The sequence below is a fragment of the Eutrema salsugineum genome, unplaced genomic scaffold (assembly GCF_000478725.1).
Source record: "Eutrema salsugineum unplaced genomic scaffold, Eutsalg1_0 scaffold_6, whole genome shotgun sequence".
NCBI classification, from domain to species: domain Eukaryota; kingdom Viridiplantae; phylum Streptophyta; class Magnoliopsida; order Brassicales; family Brassicaceae; genus Eutrema; species Eutrema salsugineum.
The window spans coordinates 1,954,205-1,969,693 of NW_006256547.1; the positions used below are offsets into that span (position 1 = coordinate 1,954,205).

At 35.1% G+C, this 15,489-nt stretch overlaps 4 protein-coding genes and 1 pseudogene across 4 annotated transcripts; all 5 read right to left on the minus strand.

The window, feature by feature from the left end:
* Window positions 1-553: 553 nt before the first annotated feature.
* Window positions 554-1,031, minus strand: LOC18012050 (defensin-like protein 266). The gene is made up of 2 exons (XM_006394306.2): window positions 983-1,031; window positions 554-810 (listed from the first exon to the last, which is right to left on the minus strand). Exons 1-2 carry the CDS (start codon window positions 1,029-1,031, stop codon window positions 554-556), a joined length of 306 nt encoding a protein of 101 aa, XP_006394368.2.
* A 402-nt stretch (window positions 1,032-1,433) lies between these two features.
* Window positions 1,434-3,626, minus strand: LOC18011837. The gene is made up of 6 exons (XM_006394307.2): window positions 3,560-3,626; window positions 3,408-3,461; window positions 2,720-2,800; window positions 2,613-2,645; window positions 2,162-2,221; window positions 1,434-1,642 (listed from the first exon to the last, which is right to left on the minus strand). The coding sequence occupies exons 1-6, from the start codon at window positions 3,624-3,626 to the stop codon at window positions 1,434-1,436; spliced, it is 504 nt and encodes a 167-aa protein (XP_006394369.2).
* Window positions 3,627-4,704: 1,078 nt separating this feature from the next.
* Window positions 4,705-7,992, minus strand: LOC18012074 (hydroxyproline O-galactosyltransferase GALT6). Its single transcript, XM_006394308.2, has 7 exons — window positions 6,582-7,992; window positions 6,267-6,508; window positions 5,876-6,166; window positions 5,650-5,778; window positions 5,382-5,555; window positions 5,180-5,287; window positions 4,705-5,068 (listed from the first exon to the last, which is right to left on the minus strand). Exons 1-7 carry the CDS (start codon window positions 7,465-7,467, stop codon window positions 4,856-4,858), a joined length of 2,043 nt encoding a protein of 680 aa, XP_006394370.1. The 5' UTR covers window positions 7,468-7,992; the 3' UTR covers window positions 4,705-4,855.
* A 2,787-nt stretch (window positions 7,993-10,779) lies between these two features.
* LOC18012075 lies at window positions 10,780-12,072 on the minus strand (annotated as a pseudogene).
* Window positions 12,073-12,668: 596 nt separating this feature from the next.
* Window positions 12,669-13,949, minus strand: LOC18012027 (putative F-box protein At5g62660). Its single transcript, XM_006394310.1, has one exon. It carries the CDS (start codon window positions 13,947-13,949, stop codon window positions 12,669-12,671), a length of 1,281 nt encoding a protein of 426 aa, XP_006394372.1.
* Between the last annotated feature and the right edge of the window lie 1,540 nt (window positions 13,950-15,489).

Below are 15,489 nucleotides of genomic sequence, written 5' to 3' on the forward strand. Positions count from 1 at the left end.
AAAAAGTCAAATTCCTGTACTAATAATGTAAATAATACAAATGCTACCATTTTAATTTATTTTCCTTTTACTTAAAAAATTCCTTTTTGTGCTCTCTTCTAATATAAGCAATCTATAAAATAGGTTTTTTTTTTCCTTAAAACATGTATTGGGATTGTAATAAAGAGTTTGAAACAATAACAAATTATCATTTTAAGACTGTTAAACGGCAATGACATAAACACCGAAAAGAAACAGAGCTTTCTTGCAGAAGAAGGTAAAGGCCGAGGAGGCAATGCACCAGGAGGGCTCTGTTTTCTGATAGAAGCAGTGGTGTTTCCCTTTGAGCAAGCAACGTTAATTACAGTGACTAGGATTCCGTAACTTGGTTTTCATTAATCAAATCTAGAAACTAAACAAGCTTCAAACTTGGTTAAAATGCAATTTAAACAAGTAAATTTGGCAGTGTTGGGGGGAAGAAACACTTGGTGCAAATACATTGTCTCAAGAAACATTTTGCAACTTTACAGTCAGAACAATTCTTACGGCAAATGTTGTCGTCATCGCAAGGCTCTCATCCACGTCCACCTTGAGTCGTTGCATCTCTCATTTCTCCACTAAATCTTTCTCTTCTAACACGTAAATTTGGTTTTGGAGGGTTACATCGATCGCAAACACACTGTTGGAAAATACATTTTGTTATCGCACAACCTGGACATGTAGCACGACAAGTCTTATCGTTGTTGCAAGTTCCTCCACGTTGTATCGTTACATCTTTCACGTCTTCCCCAACGTTTGCATCTCCCTCCAATGCTTTAGCTACCCACAAACCTTTATGTAACATAAAAGAGATTTTTAATTATTACCATTTACCAATATGTGGTGAACAAGAGTTCACAATAGTTCAATATATACTGATATACATATGTCTGAGTCTTGCAATTATCACGTAAAGAAAATATAAGAAAATGTGAAAATGTGATAAGTTAAAGATTTGGCTCACATGAAAGAGATATCAAAAGGCCAAGAAGAAGTACTTTCCTTGACGCCATGTCTCCGTTTTGATAATATTGATGGTTTTTTTTTAATGCATTCATTCCATATATATACTCAATATTAGTCAACATTAATATTCAATCTTAGTCAACATATTTAATTTGTTCAATATATTTAATACTCAATACTCAATCTTAGTCAACATATTTAATTTATTACTCTTTCTGTTTCACAATAAGTGATGTTTTAGCAAAGAAACAAATGTTGTCTCGATTTATATGATATTTTCAATCTTTAATATAAATTATTTGCTTAGACTTTCCTCAGTTGCAAGGGTTTAACTGTTTAAGATAATGATTTTTGCATAAATTTCCAACTGTTGATCTTTGCAAAAGTGACGACCTAGACTATGCCGAAATAATAAGAAAAGAAAAATGTTTATTATTATGACCTGATCATCACAAATTTGGATAAATATTATAATTTACATGTAAATTTAGTTGTGGAGGGTTACATTTAGTACAAACACATTGGTTGAAAATACAGTGTGTGATAGCACACCCCGGGCAATGATTATGACAAGTATTCTCGTTGTTGCAAGGCCCTCCACGTTGTATCGTTACATCTCTCATTTCTCCACTAAGTCTTGCTTCTCCCTCCAATGCACCTATATATATATACACACACATAACGATGCTTGAATAGTTACGAATATGATGCATTAAGGTTTCGTAAAAGCAACGAACATAGTATTTCAACGATTCATTTACATAAAACTTTGAATGAAAAAATTATGGTAAGAGTAGTTTAAAGTATCTCTATGAATTTTGAAAATCTAGAGTAACAAGTAACAACTAACCATTGGGTAACAAAATAAAAAAGGATTAACAACTAGAACCGGAATTGACAAATTGGCATTACTCAACGCCCTTGCGTCTTTCAAAAGCAAAATTGATAGTTTTATAATCATCTCAATTTGAATTTATTTTGATTTTAGTGTTGGTTACAGAGAAACTATATCATCTAACATTTTATTTCTATGGTCTTGTTGTTAACGACAAGCTATTTAAAAAAAAAAAAGAAAAAAGAAACAGTTGACTTGCATTTGGACATCAGCTATCATGTAAAGAATATTTTGGGAAATAAATGGGATGGAATGAACTTTAAAGTTGGAAGATGGACTCACATGAAAGGGACAACAAGACGGCAAGAAGCACAACTTTCCTGAACACCATTTGCTCAATTTCTTATAGTATTGTTTCTCATTAATCAAACACATTCTTCATATTTTTATATACAATTGTACGTACGTATACGACAAGCGCTGATTTCTTACCAATAATATACAATTACTTATTTATATTGCAACGGCAGGTTTAAGACAGAAGATTTGGAAGATTCACATAGATTTTTGACATGAAATCTCCATAAGTTTTACCTTTGAAAGAAAAAACCTCGGATTAACAGCTTTGACAATTGATTCAGATTTTTTTTTTTATTATTCTGAAATTAATGTTCTTAAAACTTCTAAATCAATAGAGATTAGGTATTTATTATTAGAATCAGACAATTGTTACAATCAATATTTTGAATAGAGAAAGAAACTGAAAGATTAATTTAGTTTTGAGCTCTCATACTTTCAAAAGTAGCGTAGATGATATCAAGTAACCCTAAACAAAACAAAAGAAAGTTTATCAAAGGCAATGTGGAAATATATTGTCTACATGGAGATCAGTAAAATTACATGAGGCAGAGGCAGATGGTATTGGACCAGTAGATAGAGTGGCAGCATGACCGAGAGATAGACCGGCAGAAAGATGAGGGACTGCAAAAATTGATAAAACAAACAGAATGATCGAGTCTCTGTCTATGAGAGAAACCATTGCATCATCCTTTAAGGTTTGAACGAAATTCAGAAAGCTATGAACATATCCAGCCATGAACTATAAAAATATTTTAACACTGAGTACTCCTAACAAGTATTATAACACTAGACAACTATCAATAAGAGATCAGAGAGAAATCTATCTCCAAGTATTTATGAACGGATAACAAAGGAGATATGATTATGAAAGGATCTTAGTAGACTTGACGGTTCTATGATTATGAAATGATGGGTTTATAGTTCAGATTCTTATTATTTCTTGAAACATTATCACCTTCGATGATCATAGACTTCATGTTCTCTTCAAATACATTGTCATACTTTTGTATCTCCCATGAATTCACAGAGAGTTTGAATTATTTGGGATATTTCTTGGCTATTGGAGATAGCAACCAAATGTATGAGCTTCGCCTGATGGAAATAGGTTAATTTTTTGGGCATGTTCAAAAATTGGTCAATAAAAAAACTAGATCTACTGATTGATAAACATTGCATTTACATGTTAAAACTAATATCTAGCAAATTACATGTTCTTATTGTCAATTACCTTGTTGATTAGGAGGAGAGGGCGGAGCTTCAGCGATCGGATCCACAGTCGCAGCTACACACACAGAAGGACAACAGTGTCATTAGAGATTGATCAGAAGAAAAAGAAGAAGATATGCCTAGATATTAGAACGAATTCAAAGTAATACGTACCTGGAACTCTCTTCTTACGCTTGAAGAAACAACGCAGAAAGGTTCGCTTGAAAAACTTCATCGTCATAATTTTGAAATTCAAATTCTAAGAAGCGTGAGAGATAGAAAATGAGAGAGCTAACATTACATTTATAGGAGAACGTTTCAGATTCCAAGTTTTAAAAATAATTGAAAATAATTAGATCAATTTCGTAAATAGTATTATCTTACAGTGTTTAAAAAGCGGGATTAAGCTAGGGCGAAATTTTTTGTATATTTGTTTTTCCCTCCTGAGTGGAGAAACAAAAAATTTTAAAATTTGTGAAGTTACATTTTTCCCTCCTAAACCTAAACTATTTAGCTGTTAACAAAAACGCATTGGATTTTTGTTACTTGAATTAAATGAATACGCATTGGATTTCAATTCAGTCACAAGAAACAGCATAAAAGTGATGGTGAATCGACCAGCGTCAAAAAGATTGGTCTAGGCATAAACTGTACCAAAGAATCTTCTACAAAAGCGAATGTTGTCCGGTAAAACAACGTACGTAGGCTGGCTTAACAGAGCAAGCTTTAATGCCAAACAAATTTTTAGTCTCTATTCTTGATAAATAATACTATTACACATGTAGCTACAATGGTTAATAAGTAATAATTACATAAGAATGTGATTGAAAATGTATGGGGATTTGTTGATGAAGGGTTGTATATTTATTTGCAATTTGAAATTAAAATATTGACATCTGTCACTTCAAAATTCATAAACAACAAAGGGTATGAATTTGATCATTTGAGTTTTGCTTCTTTTTTCGCATGAGTGATGGAGAGTAACAAGGTAGGCAAGCTTGTGCCTCTGCTTACTGAAGCTGGTGCTATCGCAAATAACTCTTCCCAGCTTTGATGAAACTCTGAGACCGTTACGTGTCTTAACAGAGAAAGGAAGTGGAGAAGAGTGTTGTGTTTATATTGTCAAGTAACCAAATAAAGACAGAGCTTTGTCGTTGTCAACTTTGTTTTACAAACAAAACACCCAAGTCTGTTCATGTTTGGGGTTTGATTTACGGGAAACTGATTTGAGTAAAAATTGCTAATGTGTTGTTACCAGAAATTTTCCAATAAGATCTCTAAAATAGATACATTATTCTGTTTTCATTTGTCAAAAAAAAAAGAAAAAAAAGATTTTCTTTCCTTGTTGAATTTTCAATTAGTAGTCTAGTATACTACAACCAAAGTTATCTGCTATAAAATGCTACCGAAAAAAAAAACGCTCTTCGAATTTCTTCCAAACCAAAGAGAAACAGAGTGTTTTGGTTTGTGTCATCTCATGTTGCAGCACTGAGGTTTCCCTGTCAAAACCAACTTATCCCACAAGCAAATCATCTGTCTCGGCGACTGATAATGCGCCGTCAAGTAATTCTCTATGCAACCAAACTGACAAAACTTGAGGCTGTGAATGTAATCCACCGGTTTGGTCCCGTTGTTGAACTGTTCTACCCACATTCCCACACTCACATCTTCCATTTTGAACATCTGTAGTATCAAGATTGAGAAAGAAGGGGAAAAAAAAAACAGAGTTAAATACATGCTCTGTTTCGAAATGATTAGATAAAGGGTTGGTTGGAAATTTCAGTTGCGGTGTACCCTTAATTTGTGTCTCTCAAACTCTTTTACGATGAAGCGAGAGATATCGTTTGATAATATGTACCCCGGGCCATTAGCATAAGGTGGATAGTCTTCCTCTGGCCATTCCTGAGAAAAAAAACATATAAATATAAACTTTTGATTTCAAATGAAAAACAAGCTGATATACTGATTCTCTAAGCCAATGATGATAATTTTTTACCTCGTATGTAACAGCCCATTTACCCTGGCGGAGCGGTTTGTGATAATAATTGATGTTGCCAATGTATAGACTTGTATCCGCAGGTGTTTTCTTAGCTTCCCTTAGAACGGCATCGACTCGTACAAATGTGTCATCATCACACTTCATGATGAATTTAGCAGCTAGCTGATGAGCCTGCAAAACAGATAAATCAAGAAACTCCTTTACTGGTATTGATCACAATGAAAACATGGCATCAAGTGTTGATTCTTCGAATCAGCGGACTCACCCCGTACTCGCAGATTGCTACTGTTTTGAGGACAACAAGGTCATAACTGTCCATGTAAGGGACTATAACTATGTCCCCAATGAATTCAGCCTCCTTCTTTAGCTCCACATTCACTTCCTTCCTCGAGTGCTGCCCAAATAAATATCAATTTTTAGCTCTTAAGATCTAAACTAGATGACCAAGATCAGACCAGAACAGATCACTTGTAAACATAATCTAAACTTACCAGCGCAACAAAGAAGCGAGCCACTACTTTAGAAGATTTAACTAGTTTATGTTGCATCCACGACTTCCTCACAGCCATCCGTTCAGCAAAATGGTTACCAGCAGAGAGGATGCCAATGAACATATCAACTTGCTCCTCATGAAGTGATGGGGCTTGCCAATTGCTCGAGAGCTCAAGATACCTCTGAGGAGAAAAACTAGGGTGCGAGGTCGGGAGAGAGCCAGCAAACACCGAATGAACATCTATGTCCCCGTTAATGGTTAAGCCAGTACCATCCTCAAGCGTAAATCCCTTAATATAAGAACAACCACAAAGTCAGTTACCACTTTCACACGCCAATTACTAATCAAACCATAACAACAACTTAAGCTTAAGCCTAAACATCGCTTACAGTTCGGTAAGGGAAGGAAGTGATGTGCTTCCCATCGACACTAACATGATAACCTTCCAATCCAGCACTAAGGGTAAGCACGAAAAGCTTGTCAACTGTGAACGGAAATGGCCACTCAACAGTTACTTTCTTGCTCCGACCTATTAATCGACTAAGCCACCAAGTCTCCGCCTTGCTAGACTCTTCTTTAGATGTAATGCTATCATCTCGAGCCCATTTCTCGCACTTAACCTGACCATCAACTACAACCATTCTCGCTAATGAGTATCCTCAACGCAAAATGAAAGATTGATGCTTTTGAACATATAAACTAACCAGTTTCTTCATCGTCCCTAGATCTCCATCCTTCACATCTTTGTGCCGATCCCCATTGCATTCTGTAACAAGTGTTCTGCTCAATCACAGGCTTACCACTCCAATCACCCTTAAGCCTCGGATTCAAGTGGAGGATCCGAGGTGGCTCCTCTCCTTCCACTGCTTTCAAGCCCTGAAGCTCCAACTTAAACTGTGAAACCTTGACAGCTTCATCTCCTTCCTTTAACATCGATATCTTCGGGTCCTTCTCCGAGTGAGCAGCTCGTGGCTTCCCAACCACTGTAATGTGTGATCCGAGAGTTAATCCGCATGGAAGCTCCATGAGGTTCGCACGGTTCGAAAGATCAGACCCGGTTAAGGAAACCGAGAGAGGGCAGGAGCTTGACCCATGTTCCTCAGTCTTCTTCTTCTTCTCCTTCTCCAAGGATTTCAGGGTTTTCCCAGACTCTAGCTCTTCCCATAGCTTTCGACCAACCTCCCAAGCTACCTTAGCGGATTTGTGGAGCTCCACCGACCCATCTTTGCTACCCGGGTTGAATGTTTCCGGGTCGAATTTCAAGCTAGACAGGATCTGGGTCCTCCTTCTTAAACCCTGAGCCGGTGCTTCCGATTCTGATTCCTGGAAAAGCAAGCTCTTTAAGGGTCGACTCGGAGCTCGCCTCTCTTGCAATTCTCGCTGGCTATTGTGCTTCTCGGGTCGGGTTAACGGGTCCTGAGACAGGGAACTGAGCCCGGTTTTGAAGACGAAGGGGATTTCGAATGTGATGAGGAGCATGTAGAGTAACCCAACCGCCATTAGCATCTGAACCGATCTCTGCTTGCTGAGAGAGACGAACATGTCGAATTTCTCCAACCTATCGAGTTTCGATAACTTTGGCTTCCTCATTCCTAAATAAGATGGAGAATCCTAGAAACAGAAACCCTAGAGACTCGAATCGAATTAAAAAGATGATGATCAAGAGGAACGGAATCTCCAAGTTCAAAACTTTCAAACAAACAAAAATATATATGTTGAGAAATCACGAGGAACGATGCCAAGAATCAGATGAGTGATACTAGTAATTCGGAGAAAAATATTCAAAACCCTTGAACACGAAGAGAAAAATCAAGAACTTTCCTTACGAAGAAAAATCGTGGGTGAGAAAATTCAAAACCAAATGAAACGCAAAAGGAAAGACTTTAAACTTCTAGAGAGAGAGAGAGAGAGAGGCGTGTGTAATGGTTAGATGAAGAGAAACAGAAGCAAAAAAAAAAACCGAAACGCGTCAGTAAAATTGGAGGAGGAGGAGGAGGAAGAGGAATAGGAGAAGGAAGAAGACAAAGCCTTTCTCCTTCTAAGTTAGTGCTGCTGACGTCCGAATAAACCGCCGTTCTGGTCCATCTCTTTTTCGAATCTTTTCTTCGCTTTTAATTTTCTCCTTTTTCCTCTTTCTTCTTATTTAATTTAGTTTCCGATTATGTTTTAGATTCCTTGGATTTATCTTTATGGACGGTAAAGATTTAAAAATAGTTTTTGTTTGTTGTAAGGTAAGTCCAAATAAAATTAAGGGGAAAATCAAACTGTTCAATTTTATTATTTTAAATCACATAATCCGTATTTAAAGAGTTTATGCTAAACTGTTAATCAAAGGAGTTGTCTTGATATTAATTTACCCGAGAGTCCGAGACAGAACAAAAAAACATAAGCTATTATTAAACCAATGAGAATCGTATTATTTGAACACGGTTTTATTTTAGTTTAGTATATTCGATTCTTAGTTTTGATTTACATTATTATTGATTAGTGTTATTTAAGCGGTGCTAATTCGGCCAACTGTGTAATTGTATTACTCTGATTGCATCACCAATGAAGTCACAAAAGGTCTATTCCCATGTTATGTTGACTTTTTCTCTCTGGTTTTTTTTTTTTTATAATTCCAAACTGAATTGTCTGTAATTTGATTTGATTTGTTTCTAAACCTTTCTACTTTCAGTTTTGGCATGGGAAACTATGCGGTCTTTTTCTTTTTCTTACATTAAAAAGTATTTTAATCAATCTTCAGGTAGATTATTCAGCTATTCGAACCAACTTATTATTTTTTATAGTTTGAAAAATTTAAAAACAAATCATAATCAAAGTGTTTGTGATCGTAAATAAATCTAATTAAAGTTGTTATAAAGTTTGACATCTAAAATTTAAAGAAATATGGATGGTCCTAAACTCATTATTTCTCCTTCGTTTCATTTTAGTTTTCAATTGGAAACTATATATTTTCACAGTATAAACAATATAAGTCTTTAGTCATCAAAAAATATTTTAGAGTTCTAATTGGGGTAAATACAGAATCGTGCTCAGATATACAGAGCCCGTAGGCGATGTTTAAAAAAGATCATAATCTTTTTCTGTGTGTTAAAAAATTCTAATTAACCATTTTCATGTTGTATTTATATAAAACTAATCTAATTCATATAAAAGAAATAATAATATCATCATTTCAAATTCATATAAAATGAGTATTAACAATTATCATCCAAAACAAAAAAACTAACAAATCACAAATTAAATTAATTCTAATATTAGATGAAACAAAATTGTAATTAAAAAACTTAACAATTGGCAAAAAGTTTTTGATTATGTGGTTGTTTATAAAGAAGAAAAAGGGAGTAAGAAGTTTTCAAAAATTCAACAAAAAAATGAAGAGTTGAAAATGTAATTTTATATATATAAAAAGATCAATTTGCTGAACTGTTTAGATGGCTATGTATGTTGTCTTAGTATTGTATTGTGTTATTAATTTAGTTGCTAATTTTATTAAAGAAAAGTATTTTTGTTTTCAAACTAAATCTAAATCTTTCAATTTTAATAATTAATGATATTAATAATTAGTATAAATTGAATCTTTCAATTTTTTTCAAAACAATAGGCCCGTAAGCTAATGTTTCAATTCTTTTCACATAGGCACGGCTTTGTGTAAATAATTAAGAAAAATAAGAATGGAATTAGGGAATATTAAGAAGAAAAAGAAGACCAAAGTGGTTATGAGAAAATGAGAAATGAAGGAAGAGTTGGGCTTCATGTGTGACACCTTTGCATCCAGGTGTCTTCTCTTTCTCCACTTGTCTTTCCCACTATTCTCTCTCGCTCTTTTTCAATAATAATAATCCACTTCATATAAATGACTTCTTGATATAATCCCTTATATATATACTAATGTACAGACAATTACCTTGTTGACAAACAAAAAAGGAATAACACTAATTCAATCATATATCACGACTTCTCGGAAAAAATCGACTTCTATTTTTTGTTTTGGTTGGTCTTCGTTTTTAGAGTATTCTTTTTTTTGTCGTCATTTTTTTTTAAGAGTATTCAAACTATTGAGAGAGCTTTAATTAAAAATTCGACCTATTTGTTGTCTGAGACTGGTTAGAAATTTTTTTTTTTGTACTTATGTTTCAGCTAGATTCGCCCATGGTTTCAACTGTATTTACTTCACAATTTTACTCTACATATCACTTTATTACATTTCTATATGGCTGTTTTACTGTAATATTATAGTTATCATGTAAAATATAGAGAACACTCATGACATTGGGAAAATAATAAATATTTGGGTGATCTTTGTTAAGCAATGTTGAAATCATCGGACATGAAAAATTACATTCTTTGTATCCTTTTATCGCCGATCTTCAAAACAATTAACGTGAAGAATGCTGACAAAAAAAAAAAAAAAAATCTAGAACATGTCGTCCATCCTCCATAATAGCGTTTTAAATATATAGTTGAAGTTTTGGCTTTTGCAGTTACGCATTTTTAAAATTAAAATTATGATGGCCCATTGAAACATCCTCGTATCCTACGCACCGGTGTGCTGTTACGTTGCCTCCATTTAGAATGTTCGTATGCGATTTTTTATACACACAAAACTTTCATAGAACAAATGATATTGAGACAAACCAATGTTGGCCTAACTATATAAGTCTTGAATCATCACTATTTTCCAAAAATACATCTAGATTGACAAACTAGCCCAATTTGGCTAGATGCATGATAAATTAAAATGAAAGAACAGCATGATTGTTCGTTTGCAACATAAGTAAACTTTAAAACTATGAATTAATAATAATTAACTGCATTGTATTATTAATTAAAGGCAAAAAAATTACAAAGTGATAAGGGAAAAAAAAAACACAACAACAAAAGAAAGTAAATATGCATTCAAGTTTCCAAGTGCATGATGCTTTCACTCTTATCCATAAGCTTGATATAAGAATAGAAGTAGTAGTCATAAGGCTTACCAAACCAGTGGTCCGGTATGCCTCTGATTGTAACCTTTCTTATATCATTCTTTTGTAGATCATAATATAGAACGTAACGAGGGAATTTCCAGGCATACGTTGTTAAGAAAACCTCCCCGTTTCGAGTTGTACTTTCCACGACCAATTCATCAATGTCGTCGTCGTCGTCGAATAGATGCATCTGACAAGGCTGCAAAACGAGAGATTTCTTCGACCATTCTCCACCATCTCCCAATTCCCACAAGTCCACTAAACCCTCGTCTCGGAGAATGGTTTGATCAAAAATAGCTGGTTTTCCACCATACTCTATGAGACCCATAATATCGCTGTCTATCTCATCAGGTAAGTCTATGATCATATTAAACTCTTCAGTTCTAACATCAAAATTGACTAGGACACTGTCTAAAAAACAACTACAGGAAGCCAAATAATATATAACTCCATTGATGCACACTCCCCTTGTTGTAGGAAAGTGAGGGTTTTGATCAAATTCGATTCTTTTCCAGGAACCTCCGGCTTCGAGTACGAAGACCCAATGCTCCGACTCCGCGGAGGTTGTACACTCACGTATGTCTGGACTTGTCGCAACAGTGCAGACAACTTTGTATTGATCAAGAACAGGATCATGTCCGAGAAAGTAGGCGACAGTGTTAAGATCATCTATTTGAGGAGCAGAGATGTTGGATTTGATGGCCGGTAAGGTTACGCTTTGTCTGGTGGCCGGATTATATATACACGCCTTTCTGCAAACGGTGTTCAAAATCAAGCCGCGAAGAACCATCGTGTTGTGTCCTCCCATCCATGGCAATGTCAAATCTTGGTCCAAAGACATCTCATCATCCTCAGCACCATTACTAGATGAAGATAATGATAGCAGTGCGGATTCGCAGGGGTTGTGACAGACCTGCGTTGAATCAATACACGCTCGGTGGTGCACCAAACTCGTGTATATACGAGGTTGTCGCGGTCGGGATGTGACAGTAAGATAAAGATTGCTGAAAAATCAGGAACGGATCAGACAAGACCACAGCTTTGAGAGGCACTTGAACCTCATAAGCGATTTAGCAGGCAATCGAGCCATGATCTCGATCTGGAGTTCCAAAGGAATCTCCTCCGGCAATACCAAAACGTCTACTCTTCGTCTTTTTCTTCCGACTTTTCCTCTTCTCTTCTTCCTTTGAAGAGACGAAAACAGAGCTAGATACTTAGCCATAGCTACTCCTTAATCAACCAGGACTGAAAAATAGGGCTCTTTTTCCAGATCTGAGAGTTGAGAGACAAAACAGAGGAAGACGAGCAGAGATAAGCTCACGATCGTAGGATATAGAGTTTGATCTGTTATCCTCCGTCTTTGCTATATATATACACATATAGTTTAAGCAAAAATAGAAAAACACATTATTTAAAAGGAAAGTTTAGGCTTCTTATTATTTAAAAAAAAAAGGAAAGTTTAGGCTTCAAGTATTAAACGGTTTTCAACTAATTTAAAAAGGAAAGTTTATGCTTCTTTAGGTTCTTAGTTCAAACCTTCAACTAATGGTGGCCTGGTTATATAAGTTATGATGAATCAGAAGTATATTTTCGAAAAATAACGTTCATATTGACAAATTAGTCCAACCAGGCTCAACGATGTCAAAATTAAAAGAAAAACATGACTGGTTGCTTGTAACACAAGTAAACTTTAAAAATTACAAATTAAATACTTGTATTGATATATTAATCAAAGACAAAAACATTTAGCTGATTAATGATAATCATATAGGTTGAAAGGAGAAGGGGAAACGAAAAAACAACAAGTAAATGAGGCATTCAAGTTTCCAAGTGCATGATGCTTTCACCACTCTTATCCATATGCTTGAAAAAAATGTATACCTTACCAAACCCGTCGTGGCCGAATATTCCACTGACATTAACCTTCCGCAGATGATTCTTTTGCGGATCATAATAGAGAAAGTAATTAGGGGAAGGCATCGGTCTCGGTACCAAGATAATCTCGCCGTTTTGAGTTGCAGATTCCACGTACAAATGGTCCAAATCAGTGATGCCATTGACTAAATGCATCTGACAAGGCTTCAAAACAAGAGATTTCTTCGACCAACTTCCACCATCATCTTCCATGACCCATAAATCCACCAGGCCATTTTGTCGAAGATGTGTGTGATCAAAAACTGTTGGCTTTCCAACATACTCTATAAACCCCACATACTTTCCCAAACCAGGTGTTTGGACCATGTTGAACTCTTCAGACCTAACGTCGAAACTGATAACGAACTCGCTAGAGGTCCAAGTGGAAGCCAAATAATATATGACTCCATTGATGCACAGTCCTAGTTTTGTAGGAATGTGAGGTTGTTGATCAAACTCGACTTTTTTCCAGGAACCTCCGGCTTCCAGTACGAAGACCCAATGCTCCGAGTTTAAAGTCTCAAAATCATCAACTTCCGACCATGTCACAGCAGTGCAGACTACTTTGTATTGATCAAGAACAGGATCATGTCCGAGAAAGTAGTTGACATGCTTTTCAGATTCTTCCTGAGCAAAGATGTCGGATTTGACGGCGGGCAAGGTCACGCTTTGTCTAGTGGCCGGATTATATATAATCGCCTTCCTGCAAACTGTGTATAAAATCAAGCCGCGAAGAACCACCATGTCTTGTCCTCCCATCCCTGGGATGGTCAAATCTGGCTCCAAAGACTCATCAGCACTATCACTAGACGATGATGACGATAATGATAGCAGTCGAGCCTTTTGGGGGTTGTGGCAGACCTCCTCCTTTGAATCACACGCTTGGTGGTCCACCAAACTCATGTATACACGAGGTGGTCGCTGTGGGGATGCGACCGTAAGACAAAGGTTGCTAAAATACCGGGAACGGATGAAACAAGACCAGAACTTTGAGAGGCACTTAAAACTCATAAGCGATTTACCAAGCAATCTAGTCATGATCTCGATCTGGAGTTCCAAAGGAATCTTTTCCGGCGCTACCAAAACATCTCCTTGTCGTCTTCTTTTTACGTTTCCTCTTCTTTTCGTCGTTGATAACCTCTTCTTCCTTTGAAGAGACGAAACTAGAGCTAGAAACATAACCATAGCTACTCCTTAATTAATCAGGAAAGAAAAAAAAAGGGATTTTTTTTAGATCTGAGTAACAAGGACAAAACAGAGGAAGACGACGAGCAGATGTAAGCTCACGTTCTAGGGTTTGATATTCTCCTCCGTGACTACTACGTCTTTGCTCTATAATTTAAGCAAAAATAGAACATTTGATTATATAGTAGGAAAATTACTATTAAAAAACTTCAAGTATATACTAAAAGGTTTTCAACTTAAACCTCCAAATTTTTAGATTTTTAGTTCAAACCTTCAACTTATTTATTTTCTCTTAAACAAACCTCCAAATAAAGTCATATGTGGTTTCTAAGAATCAATGAAGAAAATGTATCAGTATTTTACCAAACATAACAACAACAAAAATGGAACGGTTTGATAATAAAATTATGGAGTGAATTTTGACACAATTAATAATATCAAGTTGTAATAATAAGAAAAATATAAATCATTATAAATAATAACAATCTATATACAGTATATTTTTTCATAAGGAAGATAGACTCTAAAAACCATAAACAATATAGAATCGGTTTGAGTTTGTAGTACTCAATGTAAATTCTATCCACAAGATTAATATGTGGGTTCAATATAATTCCTTGATGTAATAGGCCAGTTTAGTTACTGTGGGCGAGGCCCAAAACCACTAAGATCCACTGGGTTTGTTTTCTTTTCTTGAAAGTCTTTGGTCAAAAAAAAAAACAAAAAACACAAACTTATTCGATAACAACTACTGTTCATAATTGTTTTATAATTTTCAACCAATATATCAATATTACATCAATCACAACATAAAATGGAACGGTTTGATAAAATAATGGATTGAATTTTGACCCAATTAATATCAAGTTATCAATCATCTAGGTGGATCAAATAATAATGTTTATAAGCTAGATTTTTTATTTCAAGGAAAAGAGATTTTAAAATCAAACACAATATATTTCATTTATTTCTTTACTAAATTAGTTATTCTCTCTTATGATAGAAATTTCAAGGTGATAATAAGGCTCCTATTTTTCTCATGACTACGCAAGTCGGTGGTTTCGGTCTGACTATTACGAAAGCAGACCGGATGATTATGGTTGACCCTGCTTGGAACCCGAAGTACTTTTTATTTAAATTTATGTATTCAAAATACATTTATAACGCTAACACCAAAAACTGTGAAAGAAGAATTTTAAAGTTTGGATATTTAACATTGACTTTCAGCTCTTTGTGTACAAAAATTGTACATGGTTTCAATCTTTTTGAAAATGTTTAGAATTTAGTTCATACTCTATGAGACCGATATCCTCGTATATCACATCAGGTAAGTCTTGGATCATATTGAATTCTTCAGTTCTAACATCAAAACTAAGAAGGGAAATTCTAAATTTAATTTTTTGGTTTTCCTCTCTCAAGCCACAGTAAATAGTCACACATAGTGAAAATTCTGTATTATGGAAAATTCTGAATTCAAACTTTTCTTAAGACCATGAATGTTTGCATAGTTTTTAGTTTTTTAATAAAGTCCTTTGACGTG